Below are 20,210 nucleotides of genomic sequence, written 5' to 3'. Positions count from 1 at the left end.
TTTTCATCACAAAGACTTGCCCATTTTCCAGCCATACAGAATATTCCTGAGAGTTCTTAAGATTCTGACAAATTTGACTTTCAACCTTCTTAACTGTGTTGTGGCGCTGAAATGTTTTAACATCTCAGACTGCACTGAAAATAGCAAACTGAAGCAAAATGAAGTACTTAACTAAATCCTCCATGTGAAGAATGGAGGCAGGCACTTTTCCATGGCTATTCCAATCTTGGTCTGAGGTTAAAAACTCCCATTCAATGTTTGAATAAGAGCCTTCGTGTTTGACCAGGGCTTCTCAATGTGTGCTTTTAGGATTCCTGGGCAATTTATTCTCCCACCTCTAAAGCTCTTAGTGCCTTTATGCAGACCAAATCATGGGCAGATAAACACCCACAATGTTTATTGATCTTCTAACAAGTAAAAGGAACTAAGTAATATGTTGGGAACTGGCTGCTCACCTACACATATAATAATTGTCTTTGAGCCTTACGTATTCCCATTTTCATAGCACCTAAATTCCTTGAAAGTCTCTCAGAGATTTCTCCCTTAGCTAAGGAAAAAAGCTTCACATATTTGTGTTTTCAGATTTTTATCATTATTACTATTATTTTTATTCTTTCTTTTTAATGGAGCAGTTACCTCATTTTTTGTAGTTTATTGTTTTCTCAGGGTGAATGATGTAAGGGTTGCTATTAAGGTGGTGCATATTAATCTTAATGTAATAAGGCTTTTTCTGAGGTCTGTGCCAGCCTTGTAAGAAGGATTCATGTATTTTCTTTTCAAAATGTGTGTTCAGTGCTTGGATTCCCTCCACAGAGGATGTTTATGAATGAACTAGGTGACATTTGGTTCCCCATAGCTGATTGCCTCAAATACAAAGGATTTTTCTGTCCTTCTGCCTGGGGGCTGCTGACTTGTGGTGTCCCATGATGTCCCAGCATTTCACAAAGGTCTGTGGTCAAGTTCCCCATGTGTTGTACAAGTAAGGTGTTTAAATAGGTCTGGTGGGAGGCTGGCACTTGGGCACAATCTTCCCACTTCTATCCTATCTATCCAGAAAGGATATTGGATATTGGCAGTGGAAATGTGCAGTTGGGAGCTTAAGGTGGTGCTTATGATTTTTGCGCATTTTGCTGGTTTTATTAAATGTTCTTAGGAAAGGGATTTAAGATGTAGTTCTGAAGGTTAGAGTTAAATTATTTGCTGTGTGCTCCTGTGAGATTTCACCTGAATCAAAGCCTTTTATCCCTCTATTTCCATTTCATAGGGGTGGAGATTGGGGTGAGGAAACACAAGTTTCCGCTCCCACCACGCTGGTGATGAACCAGACACTGTGTGTTGCCTGCCTTGATGAAAGATCCCAGGGAGATATTAGTGGGAGATCACAGGCCTAGAAATGAGGAAAGGCTGGTGGAAGAAGGGAAGCCTGCCTTAGTGTTTTCAGATGGTTTTAGTGCTTCTGCAGTTCTGGAGTAACTTCTGGTGTTTTCCTGGAAACAAAGCAAAACAAAACACAAAAAATAAAAGTTCACTAAATCAGAGACTCACAACCAGCTCTGGTTTTCCCATAAATTGGATAGGGTCTCAACTTTCATAAACCAGCTGCTGCATATTGTGCTTTTGGCAGTTGGGTTTCATCAGCATTAATTGCAAGCTGGACTCTGCACAAAGCAATAAACAGTGAGTTCTCTCCAACTGGTTCCTTTCTGATTGGCAAGAAAAGAGCACAAATGTGTGTCTGTGACCAGACCTTGTATGGTGATCATTTTTGGGAGGAAACAAGCAGGGTGGCTGATCACACAGGCAATAGAGTGTTAACCTGTGCAGGAGAGAAATGTGGACTTCTTTGCATTGCCTCAGTAATGTTTCAGCAGTGAGACTTAGCACTCTTTTTTGAAGGGTAATTGGGGTACTAGGGAGTTCTTGCTCTGGCCTGTCCCAAAAATCCATTTTGCAGTTGCCTACATTTCATTTGGAGTGCCCCATGTTCTGTGTGGACTGAGGTCTCTGCATTTAGTATTAACTTGAGCTATGGCCCTGTATTTCCAAATGGCTGTTCTTCCAGTTCCCTAACTCACCAGTTGTCACCTGAAACTTGAATTGCTCACCTTTGAGACAAAGTAGAGGGATTTAGGTCTTTGTTACAGCTTTTGGGGGAAAGCTCCATAAAGCCCATTGTTTCCATGCAAGGTCCCCAGGATTCAGCTGTTGGAGCTGCCTTTCAACCTGAAAAGTCAAAGAGAAATATGCAGGTGGAGGACAAATCCAGGCAAATTTAAACCAGGTTATTGATTCCTGTATGAACCTCATTGAACTGTGAAATGACTGTGGTTCATACAGCTCTTTTCCAAAGCTTTATTGACCATGGATTAGAGGACTTTATGAGCCATGAATTGCAGGACTTTTATGAACTACGCATTTCTAGGCAATCTCATACACTTCCATGGAAATCTTAGGGTGTTTTCTTAAGCTACCAACAGAGAAACAAAGGAAATGAACACAGGAGAACAATCTTAAAGGAACATCAAAGGTCTGACTCCAACCTATAAAAGCCAGGAAATCCATAATTAATGGTTCCACTAAGACTTCAGCTCTCACAGTCATTCGGGTCTGATCCAAGGTTATGGCTACAATCTGCAATGGCCTTGTGAAAAATAAGTCATCATTTAATGCCTCACATCATTATTAATGTTTACTTTCAGTTGTACCTTGGAGATTGTCCTTTTCTTTTTGTTCTGTCTTCACAGCTGAGGCATTTGAGTTGGCACCCCTGGGTGGACAGTGTTTAGATTTGTGTGTTGGAGGCTTAGTACTGCTGTGGAGGATGAGAAAGCTTCTGCTCTGTCTCCTCCCTGTCTTTCACAGAGCTAAGATTTGCTGATCTCCTGGGTAATCAGCTGCACTGAAGGCTATTAAAAAATAAAAAATGCTGATGAAATGTGTGGTTTCCTCTCCCTTCTGCCTCCTTCCCCCAAAATCTAAACAAACTGAAAAAGTCCTGCCTGACTGCAGTTTCTGTTTGAAATGGCTTGTCAAGAATCAAAATTGAATGGAGATTTCAAGTAGCAAGATTTTTTTTTTTTCAACTACTTGATTTTGAAGAAATGTGCAGATCTGAAGTCTGTCCTGGGGAGAAATCTGAACTTAGACAAGACTCAAACCCTGGCTACCTCCCATAGCCAAAATCCAGCTGGGGCAGCAGGGAGGGGAGACAAAACCCTCAGGCTGCAAGGCTGAAGTTTGGCATACAGAGTATCATTGTTTCTGTTGACACTGTGTTAGCTGGGCTTCCCCATGTAATATAAATAATTAATTACAGATCATTCACTGGCTTTTCATGGTGAGATGCTCAGTTAATTGAAGGAATAGAGAAATGCCTCTGAGGTTTCAGAGTGGTCAGTGAAGGGCAGGTCAGGACTGCACCTTTGCTGTAGCAGGCAAATGGTTCAAGGCTGCCAACAAAACCAATCCAGGAGAACAGAGAACCTCTCCCAGCTGCTGGGGGGAGTTATCCTGGGACCTAAGGCAAGGAGGGAGGAAAACTCCTGGGAAAAAGGAGGGAGGGGAGTTATTAACTAGGAGGGCGTTATGGGAGGGGTGAGGTTTAGAAGGAGCAATGACAGCTAGAGGATGTGAAAGAGAGAAGTACAGTGGTGGGAAGAAAAAAAGTAGAAAGGATGTAATGGGCAAGTTAATTCTCACTGTCCAGGAAGAGATCTGGGTGAAGGTGGTGTTTGGAAAGACACTAAGGGCACACACACTTCAACAGGAAAGAAATTAAGGGCAAAGAATTGTCCTCAGAAGAGGAAAAAAAAAAAATCTTGTCCCAGATGTAAGCTTAGCCCTGCAAAAGCTACCATTAGTGGGAAATGAAATGAATTCTCCCTTCAACCCCAGATGAATGCAATAACATCACAAATATCAATTTATTTTGGAAGAAGCAGTTGGTTTAAGGGGAAAAAATGTACAGCAGTGATGGATGAAGGGAGACAATATGTAATAAACTACACTGAGTTTGCCTGTACAGAGTGAACCTTATCAGTTTGGATGGAATTTAAGCACTTAGCCTGTTATCCTTTCTTTCAAGACAATGCAGTGATGGAAAACAGAACTCTGTCAACTCAGACAAACTTTTAATTCCACTTAACTGCATCTGAAAGGTAAATTTCAGTAAATTAATCCAAATTGCTTCCTTTTCACAACACATGGTGCTGAAATACAGTACTTAACTTCATTAAAGAAAAGACTGCTTTTATTTAGAGGAGACCTAGACACCTTTGAAGTCTAACAGGTAAATTGTGGTCAGATGATTTCCCTCCATATGGTAGCTTTGAGCTTGAAATTTCCATCACTGGGGCCTTGTTTGTTTAAATTACCCTGTCTGCCTCCCTGGTCAGGACGCTGCTCGGGGAGTGCCTCCTGATGCTCATGGGGAGGGGCATCACTGCTCCTCCAGCCTGTGCAGCCAAGGAAGCAGCGTCACCTTTGCATTTATTTGCCCTGTGTTCAACCAGGGATGAGGACACAGCTTCAGGACTTCTCTGTCTTGCAGGGCATGGCATGCAGATATCTACAGTCAGCAGAAGAACTTCAGGGTTTGTCAGTTTGGGTGCAAGAGCTTTCTGTGATACGGAGTGGTTCCAAAATATTTCCTGGGCAAATAATCTCTCCTGGTTCTTTTGTGGAAGGTGAACCTTTATATCTTGAACTGGCCTAAATTCTGCTCTTGGTTTGCCCAGTGTTTTTGAACCCTGGTAGATATACAGTGTCCAGAAAAAGACATTTTGGGCAGTTCAGCAGTGCATCAGTTGGTCTTTCTTCCTCCCAGCCCTGCCTACCTCTCTCAGACATGCCATCTTGCTTCTGTGAAGGCATCCTCTGCTCCTGGTGAGCAGAGAGCCAAATGAGGGAACACAGCATGTTCCCCTCCTTAGTTTTTTCCTGTTTCTATTTGATCCTCCTTTAAGGTGAGCAGATGGCTCAATGCCTCCTTTAAACAAGCACTGGCTCTGGCAGTTCTGTCATCATGCCCTTTGCACAGCCCCAGGTACACGAGCCCTCCAGTGAAAGTAAAACAGGAGCACGGTGTAACTCAGCACAGTAACAAGAGGTAAATCTCCCGACTGTAACAAATGATATGGTGATGACATATCCTCCCTCCCTGGATGGTTTTTATTGAGGCTTCTTGGATTATCAGGTTGGTCAGAGTGCACAGAATATATTAATTAAAGCTGTGGAACCTGGCCTCAGCACACAGCTCTCTAATGCATCTCAGTAACGACGGGAAGTCCTGACATTCATGTCCAAACCTGCAGCATCTCTGTGCTAATAGACCTTCCCTGTCAGCTGGCTGTGACTGATAACTTCTTTCCCCTTGTAAAGTCAAAGAGTTAATTTGTTATCCTCCAGATGGGGCTGAAAAGATGTGCAGCCTCACTTTTACCTGCTAAACACATGAAATATCCATGTGTTTTACTTTGTTCTGTTGTTCTTAATAATGTGCTGCCACTGTGGGATGAGACTAACATGGATAAAATTAGAGAAAAACAAGCAAAAGTCTTACATGTTTGCTTTCACTATTACTTAAATGTCTCAGCTTCAGTATGACCAATTCATATGAAGCAGTATGCAAATGGTGTTTTAATGAAAGCTATAAATACCTGCAAGTAAAATCATTAAAGAACACAGAAGTCTTTTGGAAACATAATTTGTGTATAGATTTCAGTTTTGTTTCATTAAACTAAATTCTCTATTGGTAATGCATTAGGTATTTTATTTTAGTGAAATTTAAATCCATCATGAATATTAAATCCATATTTCTGAAGGCGAACAAGTAACAAAATTGGAGCACACAAGTTAGGATTTTTGAACAATGAGGTATTTTTCAGCAATGGCTATCCAAGAGCACTTTCTGTTCTTTCCTCCTCAATGCTGATTGAGATTTAAAATACAATGCAAGATGTTTTATGGAGCCCATGAAGAGCTTTCTTTTCTTTTCTTGTCTTCTACTTCTCATTTGAGCTGTGCTGAGTAAAGACAGTCTGTAATATCTATTTATATCTGTCCCAGCTTGATGTATTTCTGACTGGGGGTGGACACAGCTTTACAACTGCTAACTTTGTTAAGCTGCCTAAGATCTGTTTGATGCAGCACAAACAAAATGTTTTCTTAGGATTTCTTAGGATTCAAGAAGCAGCAGTGGCTGAGTTTAGATGATCTCTTCCTCTGTGATCCCCCCTTGTTGTACTGTTTCTCACCCAGTGCAGCCTCGTTTCCTCATCCACTGCCAGGACTTCTACCCCCTGTTATCTTTTCAGTTCCATCTTGCTCCATCTCCTGCTTAAATATTCTCTTTCTCCAGTGCTCTTTCTACCTGTCTTTCTAAACTCTGGCTGCACTTGCTTGTATGGGCCCTGGAGAAGGGATTAGCAAGGGACCCCTCCTGCATCTCCATCTGCTGCACTCACCTCCACCTCTCTGAGCTTGCTTTGCAGGAGGCTGTGATCACACAAACACTGCACTTTGCTCTTCACTCCATCCATGCCAATTAAAGTGGAGTATTTTGGAACCTGCAGCCTTCAGCAGAATCTCTGAGATGGGGACATGTGTCGCTTGCATCTCATATATCCTTGTCACCAGTCATTGATGCAGACTGCAGGAAGTGGGAGGCAGAGCTGGGCATCCTCTCCTTCATTTTGTGACCAGGAGGTGCATCTCCTCCACATTACTTCATCTTTGCTTTTCCTACCATTTTCATATAGGTGTATGTGTGTCCAGCTGTACTGCAGACTGGACAGACAGCATGGAATCCATTCTTTGCTAAATTCATGGATATCATAAAGCAATCTAGGCTCTTTCTGCTGATGTTTTCCCTTCTCTTGACAACTTGGCAGCCTTGTGGGCAGCCTCTGTGGCAATGGCCAGTGCCAAGAACGTTGGGGTGAACCGTGGTCTAGACACCTACAATAATAAGTCATTAGCAAAACCTTTATGCTTATGCATTGGATCAGTTTTATATTTCTCATTTGGCACTAAGCTGAAGAAAAGGTGCCTGTGGTTATAAATGTAGGATCACATTTCTTTTACCTGTAGTTTGTTTTAATGTTAGTATTGAGCTACTGTGGTCAAATAGGTTAGACTTTGTTTAAAGTCTTGAGATTCCCATCCACAACTACTCAGTCATAAAAACAAGGCTTCAGGATTAGATTTGTAGTACAAAGTGTCTCCTGTAGAGCAAGGCAGAAAAAGAGCTTATTTCACTGGAAGAGTTAACACTAAGTGAGTTTGACTGTATTCTGTGTTATTGCAAGACTTTTTCCCCAGCTATTTTTAGCCTGTTCCAGCAGTGTGTATCCCACTGTGGTCTGCTATGCATGAGCTTTGCTGTGAGGTTTGCAAGCACTTGTATTTCTGTGTTGTGAGAACAGAGCATGTGTGTGTTATTGGAGCATGTGTTCTGAAAGGAAGGGCAGGCCATGCATGTGATCCATGCACGTTTCTGTTGTTGCCTGTGAATAACCATGTACAGCAAATAGGCTCTGGAAGAAAGCTTGTTAGCAGATGTCGTCATGGCCCTTCCAATTTCTAAATATCAGCCTTGACATTTATATTTTCCATGTCCAGGGCTTTCACTAGCCAGATGTTCTGAGCATTGGCTTCTTGGAGTCTTTAACAATGACTCCTCATGGCATATTATCTATTGCACATACACAAATAAAAGTGATCTGGCTCTTATCAAACAGATAACACGGGAAAATGCACTCAGTACCCTCAGGTAATTCCTCTAAACCTGAGCTGCATTTTAACACAGCTCTACAAAACTCTTTATATTCACTCAGCTGAAAAATAAGTTGTCTGATTTAACAGGCAGAGAAAATTCAATACCCAGTAGCACATTTACCCTGCAGTTTAGGGTGGGTGAGGAGTGTGGTTTGTGTTAACTCAAGGCTGACTGCAGTTGCAGACACTAAAAAGTGCTGAATGGGCTCGTGCCCAGGCTGAGTTGGATTCCTCAAACACATGAATGGGTAGTAAAGCACCTGCACTCCCTGTATTGCAGTTCTGGATACAGAGGTTTTTCCTTTGGCAAGGAAAGAAAATGCCAGAATAAACCAGCTCAAATGCCACAACCCCAAGTTGGAATTTTCTATTCGAGTGCCCTGCATATCTAGCAGTATCTAAGCCCTGAAAATTGCAAATCTGCTGTTCCTCTTAGCAAAGTAATATAAAATCCATAAAATACAAAGAAATTCATCTTCCAGTGAGTTACTGTAAAGAAAGAGAAATGTCTTTAAAATTCAGTGGAATTTAATGTCTTTAAAATTCAGTGTTGTGTGCAAACACACAACACTGTCAGTGCTAGCCCAGAGGAAAAAGGTAAGGGATACAGGATTTATTTCTAATTCTGCTATTCCTCTTCCGACTAGTGAATTTCATGGCCTGGAAAATGAAGTGAGGAAAAGTATGACAGGGAGTAAGGCCACATTACTGTTGTGGTGGGCAGCTGCTTTATAGGAGGGGTTTAACCACAGTTATATTGTGGTATCTAATAAGACAGATTCATTGTGGAGTGAATCAGGAGGAAACTGGATTCCCTTACACTCCCAGGACCGTGGGGTGGGTGCACTGCAGGCTGGAAACCCAGCAGGATCCCAAAGGGCAGCTTTGGTCTAAGTCCAGTTACTCACTGGGATGAAGGAGAAGTAGGATTTATTTGAATTCATATGGTTTCAATGCTGTAAAAGCCGGGTTCCTGCAATTATGAAAATGCCAGGCCAAATTCAGATTTCACTCAGATCCTTTTCACAATTCCTGAATAACTTAACTGAACAAAGTGAGCTTTATACCTGGGGCCTGAGCCCAGGCTGAGGGAGCCAAGTTTAGTGCCTGGGATCTGCTGGGTGCCAGGGATGCCTCATGTGGCAGAACCATGGAGAGACATGCTGCACACCACGCTCTCAGAAACTCAGATCTGCAGAGACACCCCAGGGTCTGGGCTATGACACCTGGCTGGGAGGGGTTTTCAGTCCTTCCAGCCCTACAGACCAGCAATCAGCTTTTTATGAGCCACTGATGGCATCTCCAGGCTTTCAGTGGCTTTGGAAGTGCTTGAGGAGAAGGGGTTTGTGCTGTGACTGCTGTCACCGTGTTTGCTTTGCCAGCAGCAGGAGGAACCCAAACCTTGTGGCCAATGCAGCACTTCAATGTGCCTGGTAGATGTGCTCTGTGAACCTTTTTTTTTATTTTATATGTGAGTCTAAGAGGCCAGTGCTTCTATTCAGGGGTACAAGCTTGAATTCGATAGTGCTCAAATAAACAGGTTCAAAGATCTGACCCAACCTTAATTATTCTCACTAAGAGAGACACTGGAAAAATACAAGCAGAAAGCAAGAAAATGAGCCCAGTGAATTAGAAAGAAAAACGTGATACAGACTAAGCAAAGAGAAAAACTGTTATGTAGAGATGGAAAAAGAACGAGGAGAAGGAAAAAGAAAATTAAAATCAAGTGGAAAAACGCAGTATATTGGACATCCATTTAAGCTGGTTTATATTTTGGTTGTTCATTCTGCTCCTTAATACATTGCACAGACATCTCTATAGCTGAAATAATTTTATCTTAGAGAACAGTCTCCGAGAAAATACTTAATTTGACAGGATGTGTTAGGTATTTCCCCACTACCACCTATTCTAAATCATTTTAAAATCTGGAGGGGAAAGTCGATATCTTTTACAGTGTTTAACAAAAAAGTGACAGGATCAAGTATATACATCTCTATGAATGTATGTGTTCCCCAAGCACATCTAAACATGCATGGTTAATTCTGTGCATCTGCAAAAAATATTTGAGCCATAGGGCCCACAGAATGCCAAACAAACACTTGAGTACACAGAGGAAAGGGCAGAGCAAGTCATTCTGGTTCTAATTAATTGAAAAGCTGAGCCCGAGATGTAAAATATGGATTACAGTTTTGACCACCCCAAAAAAATAAATTCTTTTGCATATGAGGCTGTATTGGTGAGAGCAGGCAGTTTGCAAAATACAGACAAAAAACAGATATTCTGCTCATGCTTGGGATTTGGTTCAAAACCACCTGGTTGTAGCTCCATCAAATGAACTCCTTATGCGTTGTGTATCAACAGGTTGCCCAAAAATCTTCACTGGCAGGGTTTTTCCAATGCTAAGCCCATCTGTGTTTGTGCCCTTGATGTTTTTGCTTACTTTGGCTGCAATAATGCAGTCATTATCTGTTCAAGGAGCAGTGGAACAATGGTTATTTGAGCTGTGATGATGAGTGCCTTAATCACACACACAAATCAGGTACACAGCCAGATGTGTGCAGTGGGTGGGGGTGAGTTTGGGGATGGTTTGGAGCCTACATCCCTATTTAGACTATGGTGAGCACATCCTGGCTCAGATGTCAGTGCAGAACTGGTGGAACAAAGGGCTCTGAGCTATCCCCTCTTAGCAAGGGCCTGGGTAAAACTGGGATGCATTATCCCAGCTCTGTGATTGCCTCATCCCACTGCAGAATCACAGGGGATATTCCTAGGATATTAGAGAATCATCAAAGCATTTCTTAGAAGGGCAAAGGAAAGAGCTAATGTTGTCATCTCCTGTCTCAGGACCACCCAGACACTACTACAAATCATGGATCTTCAGCTACAGTATCTTGAATACTCTTCACAGGGATTTTAAAGAATTTAATTTCTTTTTTTACCTCTTTTTTTTTTTTTTTAAGGATGACATGTAGTTTCCTGATGGGCTGGTTTTAATAAGGTCAAAATCTTTGTTGTTGCCATATCAGAGAGGAATATAACATCTTTTAGTCATTAGATGGGAATGGGGTAATTACTCAGAGGGTGTGCTTCAAAGGTTATTGGTTTTTACAACATTCTGTGTTTTTACACCATTCTGCAGTTGTCTGGAAAGGAGCAGCAGGCCTGATTCTGCCACAGCCACAGGTGTGGGTGCAGGATGTGTATTCACTGGGTTTTCCTAAAGGACTTTGGGGCAGGACATTGAGAAGGGCCATGCACAGTCTCCTCTGGGAGTGGGGAGGGCTAAATCTGACCATGAGGTGCAGGAATCCTTCCCACAAACTGGAAGTTCACCTCAGAAAAGGGCCCTTGGACTGTGCTGGAGTTGTTTCTCACCTGCTCATTCCCTGCCTGCTGGATGCATCCCCCTGCCCACTGTGTTCCCCAGCCCTCAGGCTGCACTGCTGTGACAGCAAACTCCCCTTTCCCTGTCTCAGATGCAGCAGACCCCACTGCCCCATCCACCCCTGTCCCCTCCCATCCCTGTCCCCTTCTCTGGCCCCACAGCAGATGATCCACTTTGCCTTAACGATGTGACCCACCTGTGGCTTTATGATGCCCTTGCTCAGCCTCACTGCAAGTCAGTGTCTCTCCAGGGCTGAATTTGTCATCACAGAGATGTTTTGCAGGTGGCCTGAGCCATTGGGACCTGCAAATCAGAGCGAGAGCCTGCAAAACACTTCAGGTTGTGTTAATGCTGGTGGTGTCACACCAACGCTCCAAGGTCCTGACTCAGAGCAGAGCCAGGGGAGTCGTAGCACTAAAGTGATTTAACGAGGTTTTGATGGCTCCTCAGTGCGTGACTCAGGGATAAAAACCAAATCTCCTGGCTTCCAGCCCACAGCCCATGCTGAGAGGGGCCCAAAACTGCACCAGAGGAATCTGAGCTGCATCTCAGCATGCAGCCTCCTCCTGCTTACACCATCATGGCCCTCCTGGAGCCCCTGATCCCAGTGAGCCACCTTTTCCTCCTTCGTGTCAAACTCCAGAGCCAAGATCCCATGGAAGGGACAGCAGCTGCAGCCCTGCTCTGCCTGGTGTTGGGCAGCTGTGCAGAGGGGAGCTGTGTCCCACCAGCAGCTGATTTTTGCACTGCAGAATCAGCAGTTTTCCTCTTCCCCACCCTGCTGTCCTGACCCAATTTGGGAACCCATCCCTACCAGTCAGATACCCCAGTGGGGCCAGAGCTTGGTTGGGATTCAGGAGACCTGAATTCCAGAGACAAAGATCTTTAGAAGCAGCTCATCTGGACAACCTTAGAGGCATGTCTTTGTGGGGAAAGGATTGTCCTCTGAAGATGTCTTGTTCCTTATAAACTGAAGCAGGAATACAGCTGAATAGCTTTGGTTATAAGCCTGCATGACGTAGCCACAATTAAGGCCACCTTTTAAATCCTACTAAAGGCCAGTCAGCTGAAGGACTGCCTGTGGTTCTCTTTATGGAACATTTAAGTATTCCATCCTTGTGTGCAGTGTCCTGCACCCCAGCTGCATTTCAGTACCTGGTGACAGAGTGGTTCATGATTGTGGCATGCTGCTCACAGCTTTCAGAGCCACTGCCTGGTGAAAATTGTGCTTCCCTTTCCATCTTTTCCCTTGGTATCCTGTTCTTTCTCCTTGAGATGAGCCATGGCAGATGTCCTAACAAGCAGAGGTGAGGGATTAGTCTTCTGCCAGGGTATTTGCTCTGCCCTTTGCCTCTGCACAGGAGGAAGGCTTACAGGAGCCTGCTTCAACAGGGAGAATTGCTCAGTGTCAGTCTCCAGAGGAGCCAGAGCACTGAAAAAAGGCAGGATCAGACCTTGACACTGCTCTCAGATGGAGATGGTTCCCACTTGAGTCTCATCAGGAGAGCTCAGATGGACAGTGAAGGGCTGTGGAAATGCTCCTGGTGCTGTTGCTGACCCCTCTGTCCATCACGTGGCTGAGGCTGTGCTGCTCACAGGGAGGCTGGGTGCTTGCACGGTGGGACATGGCCAGAGATCCAGGCTCCCAGTGACCCTGGGCTAACCAAAAAATAGCAGGGAGAAAGCTCTTCTTTGGCTCTTGCCAGATCTTCTCTGCTGGCCCCACACCAGTGTGTGATAGTGCTTACTCACTTAGCTAAGGCAGTTTATTACACTACTGCAAATAAGCAGTGGCCTCCTCTGGACCAAAAACTGGATTCCCTAATCAGATACAGGCTGGATTACTATTTTTTTTAATGAACTGAACCTTGTGAAAGTATGAGCCTCTTGGCCTTGGTCCCACAAAGAGCTTGGATGTGCTGAGTTGTAAGTATGTGAATACTAGTGCTGGAAGCTCTGGTATTTGCGTGCTCACAGTCCTGCTCATCGGGACCACAGGGCTCAGCATCCTGCAGGATTTATCCCTCAGGCTGCAAGAACAGTGTCTGTAAGGAAGGTAATGATGAAGAGAAAGATGGGGGGAACAGAGCCTGTGTTGATCTAAAGAATCTCTTCCAGAAACACATGAAATAATAATATGAACATTTTGGAAGATGGGAATTTCGTGTTCCTTTTAAAAGGCTACTCTAGTTGTCTTCAAAGTTAAGTCCTTGTGACATTTTTCTAGTGAATTTTTTACTCCCCAACATACTCTTGTTAACTCTTGGTTGAGCCCTATTCTTTTTCTTCAAATGTGTCGTCAGACTTCTTGCCAGCCAGCTCATTTACAGACTGCAGCGGGTTGGTCCCAGCACTTTAAGCAGATGTATTTTTCAAATCTTGATGAATAAATTTTGGTGACATAAAGAGGCCTGCTTAGTTCCAAGAATAATTGTCTTCACTTGCAGAACATTATTTCTGATCACCAGAAAAATAATGTGATCAGTCCTTTCACATCTGTTCATTAAATAAAAAGGGGGAAAAAAAAGTATGGCAAATTTTGTTTGAAAAGAAACAGGAAGCATATGCTTAATATCACTTAAGAAAACCCCTAGCCATCATAAGGTTAACATCAAATCACAAATGCAAAACAGTCATTATTGTATTTACTCAAAAATTTTCTTTCACTTTACTAGCTTTTTAGGTTTTCAATTGAAGCATGCATTTTTCAGGTTTCAATCTAGCTTCTTTCATCAGATGCTATTGTAAGAAAGGCTGTCTGAGTCAACATTTGCTTACATTTATTAAAAATAGTTGTCTTGTGTTTACATAGCTCCTTTGATCCAGAAAAATCCCCAAACACTCTGTAAGTTATACTTGAAAGGGTTATTTCCTCCACCCTGAACAGAACCACGTTGGGCCCAAGGCATGGCAGCAGATTAGGAATGGATAGAAATATCACAATAATTGGGTTGGTCCTCACCCCCTCAGAGAACCAGCAGTTTTCCATGAGCTTCAGAACAGTTCCTGGGACCATAATGGTGGTTTGGACTTTGGGGGTAAAAATCAGTGCCAATACTGTTTGTTCTCTTGGAGATTGCCTGTTTTTCATGCACTTGGCAGATATAGAGGCAGTGGTACCTACTGCACCAAGCACAGGGCTGGTGGGATCTCACCCAGGCCTACTGTTTCCAGTTTGGAGCATCTCATTCCAGAGAAGACATGGATCAGAGCCAGGGAAGAGCAGAAGAAAAGATAGAGGGAAAGCACTTGAGGGCTTGAAAAGAAAGGTGGAGGGAATTGTTTGTTTAAAAAAGAGAAGGTTGAGGTGAAACATGGTTAAATTTTCAAAGTACATGAAAGGCTGCTGAGAAGGGAAAAGGAATAAACCTGTCCTGGGGAACAGGACGAGCCATGACCTCACACTGTAGCAAGGGAGACAAACATTAGGCAGTAATTCTGGGCATCAGAAATGGGGAAATGCTGGAATGGATGGCTGGACAGACTCTGGAATTGCAGTCATTATCACTGTTTTTTGAGACTGGATGACAAAAATGTCAGGAGGGGTTTAGATTTTGTTCCTATATCTGGGGCAGATGGGCCTGAAAGACTCTTCTGGTCCTGACCTGTGTCCTTCTGCTGTGGTCAGACGAACCCTGCTTACATGGATGAACCAAGTCATGCTAAAAATTAGTTTGTGAGCTCCCTTCAAAGTCCTCACAAGACAAACCAGAGCAGAAATTCTCTCAATGTGTTGCTGGTGTGTTTCTTTTATTTTTCAGCTTTAAAATGCTCCCAAACCATCAAGGTGCTTCAGCACATCCCAAGCTTGGAGGACTTGAATAATGTAATTGCATTCAGTGGAATCTGTGCAAAAAGCATGTGCCTGAGGCCCCATTTTTGGGGAAAGTTTTACACATTCTAATGATAGTAAGACAATGTATGACTAATGCACTGATTTGAAAAACTGCCCTATTATCTGATCAAAAGAACAAGCTCATGAATATGATACCGCAGGTCATTTGGCTAAAACCTACCTGGAGTCTTCCAAGTTTTTAAAACAATCCCATACACAGAAGCAAAAAAGAGAGGTATGAACAGCGGCGCCAGTGGTTGCCTGTTAACCACAGATCATGTGGAATGTTTTATTAAAGATATTTTATCAGACATACAAGGCTGAAATTCAGAATATCCTGGTCTGGCAAGAGAAGATGTGATAATAATTTAGATTATTATCCCACAGATCTCTGATTCATTTTTATTATTCTCTATGTTCATTTCAGGAACGCTCAGATCCTCCCCAAGGAAGGTTTCTGGTTGAGTTCAGGGAACTGTTCTTCAACCTCAGGGAATGTCCGAGGGTCACTGAGATCCTACATGCACATGCAAACCTGCTCAGAGGGAGTTGCAGAAGTCATCTCCTGACATCAGGGCCACCTCTAAGATCAGGTTATAATCCAACCTGGCTGTCCAGGGCCCCTCTGTAATGCCCAGGAAGTGAAAGACCCTGAGCAAGAATAAGATTCCCCTTAGAGACCTGCACTGGAGTGAGGTGGACCAGCTTCTGGAAGGGTTTCTTTCCCCATTCACTACAGCTTAGTTAGAAACTGGGACCAGAGGTTTTACAAGGACTTATAGCATTTGCTAAAAGGAATAATTCTCTTTAAATATCTCTAAACAACCTTGGCAGTTAGCTAAAAGTACATTAAGAAAATGTTTTTTATGGATAAGCTGTGATTCATTTGCTATTAGCAAATGCTTTGTAGACGTTAGTGGAAACACACTGTTCTTCTCTTGTAAAGCACTCAAGGAGTTTTTGAAAACAAACAACCCCACCTAACAGTATTTATCTTAACAAGAATGCTTTTATACAAATGTAATGTCTTGAAAACAGAAAATAACCTCATTAACTAAGGAGAAGTTGTCGCCAATTCTCAGGTCCTTGAATAAGGGAGAAAAGAAAATCGACAAAAACCAACCAATCAACAACAAAAAAACATCAACCCCACACAAAACAAAATCTAAACACTTATGGAAGTTGACTAGAATGCAGAAACATCATGCAGAGACAAAAAATGTTGATTTAAGGCTGCTTTAGGAATCCCTTAGATGGAGCTGGCTGATGAGTGGGCTTTTGCAGGTTCCCTGGCCAGCCTGTGTGCACAGAACATCCCTGAGGAGTAGAAAGTTTGTGCAAGGGAAACTTTAATCTTACTGGAGGATCAAGCCCTTAAAATGTGTCAAAATCAAGATACACCCAAACTGGAAGTCAGAATAGCATTTTGATTTTTTTAAATTAAAATTTAAATTTAATTAATTAAAATGTAATTAAAATCAGACCCTCCTTGTAGTTTAAAATTTTATTTAGGGCAAAATGTTGTAGTTCTGTAACATGGCAATCAGTACCAAAAGATGAGGACAAACACCTACCCATGCTTACCTTAGGGAAACCAGGTATAGGGGAAACACCCAAGTTGTGATCCCACTATCAATGCTGCCAGACCTGTGCACCACATCATCACTCAGCGGGATAAATGAGAGCTGGATCAGAAATTGAAGCTTGTCTGCATTTGTTGTATTACCCAGAGTGTACCTCTTTTTGTCAGAAGTTTGCTTTAATGCTGCTTTGTGTTCACTGTGGGCATGATGTTACTTATGTTACAGGAGCTTGGCCACACAGTTCCTAATCCAGTGCCATTCCTGCCAGGCAGATTGGAAACAGCAGCATTAGTTTATGGCAGATCAGCTCTTTGTGTTAAGTGACTGCAGCAATTCTGATGCAATATGGCAGAAACTCTAAAGCTGGGTGTCTTATATCATCACTTCAAGACATAAACCAACCACTCACCACGGGAATTCAGAGAACTTTCTCCAGCAAGCCTTGATTTCAGAGTTCTCTGTTCACAGCAGTTTGTTGCTCTGGAACAAGCACTGCTCCTCAGTGTCAGAATCCTGATACTGGTTAGATGGATTATCTGCTCCCATGAAGCAATTCCTGTCTTTAATTGAAGACTGCCTTCTCTTTTTACTCTAATTCATTGCACATTAGTTAAGTTCACTTCTAGCTGCAGAACCACTGTCCCACCCAGAAGCTGTGGTGACAGTATAAAGGATGAGGGAAGAAATGAAGTGACTTCTCCCAAAACTCAAGGGTGAAGTGTAATGTGCAGGGATTGTCCATGGCATTTGATGTTGACCTCTTCAGGGTGGGCTCTGATCTTCTCAGTTTGTGATTGACTCAGCACATTTGAAGCATCTCAGCTAAAATCTATCTTAGTATTGCTTAGACAGAAAAAAGACAAAAGCCTTTAGTCCTTCTAAATTCTGTTTCTGTGCAGGAATCTGAAGTAAGATGTTATTCCTTTCATCTGATATTATGCAAGACACAACCTTTTCCTTCCAAGGTCAAGATCCTGGATACTGTAGCTAAATATTTATAGGACTGCATAACTTCTTACCCTATTAAGAATTATATGAAGGTCATTTTCAGTGCCTCCAAATCCCCTTTATGCAAGATTTAGAGAATCTACAGGTATTAGTGTCACATCTTTTTTTTCAGGGGCCCTTGCCATTTTTCTCCTCACTTCTCAGCAGAATGTCTTGGGTTTAAGTCCAAAATCCACACTGTGCAGTTTGGATGCTTGGTTGTGCTGCTCCCTGACAACTGGTGGATTATGGATCATCCAGTAATGGATGCAATGGGGGCATTTTATGAAATGAAGATTACAGCTTAAACTTCCAAATCAATCGTAAATGGACCTTTCTGACCTCCAGTGTCATGGGAGTCATGATGAATTCCAACCTGCAAATTCAAATCAAAGTACTCACTCAAGCTACAATCAATAAGCAATCACACTGCTATTGAGGCAAATCCACAGTCAGGGAAACCTAACAGCAACTGAGTCTGGTTTTGGCTTTGTGATTTGATCCAAAATGGCTTAAAGCCAGGAAAAGAAATGAACCTGCTCACTCTCCCATGCTCAAGGTTATCAGTTGTGTAAGGGGATCCTGGGAAGCTCTTTAAGGCTTGTGAAACAGGGAAGGAATTTATTCTGGACCCTCCTGGTCACTCAGTATGTGCTCCATGGTGAGTAAGACATGTCACTGAGACATGGCAAATGTTCAGACCTTTGGTGGGAAGAAAGGACATAAGAATCAGGTCATCCTGGGTCAGCACGAGAATACATTCAGCACCATTTCTGATATTGGATTGTAATGAATGCTTAAAAATGGAGAGCAGTATGTGAGATACATTAAGAGCAGTCCCTCCTCTGGCTGTATTTTGTTAGCAGCCAGAAGCTGAGGGACATCCTGGATCAGAGCTGTTTCCACATCATCACAGTTATCAGTCTCTGGCACTCTCTTTGGTGTCTAATGTGTGCATAAAATAATAATAATAATAATGATAATGATAATAGTGATGATAATGATAAAAATAATTATAATTATAATAATGATAATAGGAGTTGCCATTGTGGTTGCTACCACTTGGGATGACAGTTCACAGAGTAGAGATAAGGTTCTCCTGTTTAATTTCCTTCTCTTGTGTTTTCTTCCAGCACCACCACGTTGCCTTCCTATATCAGGATAACCAATGGCTACATCACAGTCAAGCCTCCCATCTGGATTTCCAACCAGCTGGATCAGAGGCCGCGTCCCCAGCGCCCATCCCAGCCCCAGCCCACGAGCTCAGCCCCAGCCAGCCTCTCCTGGCCATCAGTAACAGTTCCTCTCTGCATGGCCATAGCTTCCTTTCTCCTGAGCCTACTGCAGCCCTCCTGACCACATTACATCACAGGCAATCCCTTGCAATAGAGAGATAATTTATGAACAAATTGGAGTTTAAGACAACAGTTACAAGCTGGACCTTCTCAGTGACTCAGTAGTGCCTTCTAGCTGATTTTGTCTCTTTGCCCAGATACATTTTGAAACTCTAAAGCTTTATTGTAACACTGACTTACATCTTCTTTTTGTAGAAGGATCTTTATTTCCCATAGTGCTATGGGGTTTTGTAAAATATACATGTTCATATAAAGAAAAAAAAAAAAAGAAAAAGAAAAATGTATTTATTCGACTGGTAAACTTATTTTTCTTGTTGTATATGTTAATAACATCCCTATTAATCAGTAGCGATGGTGAAACAGATAAATTAATATTTTCTAATGTTTTCTGACAACTCTGCAAATGTCTGAACTGACACCAAATGAATGCTTTCTTTGTTTCTTTAACCATTACATTTTACAGCAACTGTCCAATAAGTACATTTCTGCTGAACTTCTTTATTTTACTTCTTTTATCTCATTAGCATATCTTACACTGAATAAAGCAGATTCTGCTCTTTGGGGCCTGTGCCCTTTAGAAAAATAAGTTCATTCTTAACTCGTTAGCTGCCACAGTCTAAAATACCAGTTATTTTTACATGACACAGTAAGTTATTATTCAGGATAATCCTCTACATTCCCCCTGTTTTCTTTAACTAAACTATTTAACTTTTTCAGAAATTACCAGTTTCCTTCTTTGCCCTGAAATTAATTCACCAGCTAACACATATTAAAACACCCATTTCTTAATAAAAAAATTGCTTTCAAAGTCTGGAATAATTCTACTTGGAATTATTTTCTTCTCTCCCTCATTTTATATAAATATAAGCCTACAAGTTTCTTGAGCAGAAATGAGAAGAGAGCTTGGTCTGTCTATGGGTTATAAAGATGTGGTGCCCTGTTAATCTATAGAGCTCCTTTGTACCAGTTGTATTCATGCCCATGGACAACCTGGAGGCAAAAAACATCTACAAATTCCTCTTTCTCTTGCTACCATGAGCTGATAGAGCTGATATCTCTATGCTGAAATAATTATGTCTTGTCCAAAATCTGCTCAACACCACAGGAACCAAACTACACCCCCATGTTATGGAGACATGCAGAACAGTCTTACATTTTTAAACTATGGTACCTGACTTAGATGGAAAAGTTACAACACCTTACCCTCACTGAAAAATGTGTTCCCTCTCCAAACAGCTGTTGTTGAGGGATGAGATTTACAACATCTATGTGGAAAAAAACCCAGTGCC

The 20,210-nt window shown here is 42.3% G+C and overlaps 1 protein-coding gene across 1 annotated transcript in view; it reads left to right on the top strand.

Moving 5' to 3' along the window:
- The window catches only part of TRABD2B (TraB domain containing 2B), a 258,754-nt gene extending 239,705 nt beyond the window's left edge, over positions 1-19,049 (top strand). The window contains exon 7 of the mRNA XM_058808918.1: positions 18,700-19,049. Coding sequence (XP_058664901.1) covers positions 18,700-18,922 — 223 coding nt within the window. The 3' untranslated portion in view covers positions 18,923-19,049. The remainder of the gene's footprint in view (positions 1-18,699) is intronic.
- Positions 19,050-20,210: the final 1,161 nt, after the last annotated feature.

This window comes from Ammospiza caudacuta, chromosome 7 (assembly GCF_027887145.1).
Source record: "Ammospiza caudacuta isolate bAmmCau1 chromosome 7, bAmmCau1.pri, whole genome shotgun sequence".
Lineage (NCBI taxonomy): Eukaryota > Metazoa > Chordata > Aves > Passeriformes > Passerellidae > Ammospiza > Ammospiza caudacuta.
The sequence above is the reverse complement of the archived record's forward strand: the minus strand, read 5'-3'. Positions and strand labels throughout refer to the sequence as shown.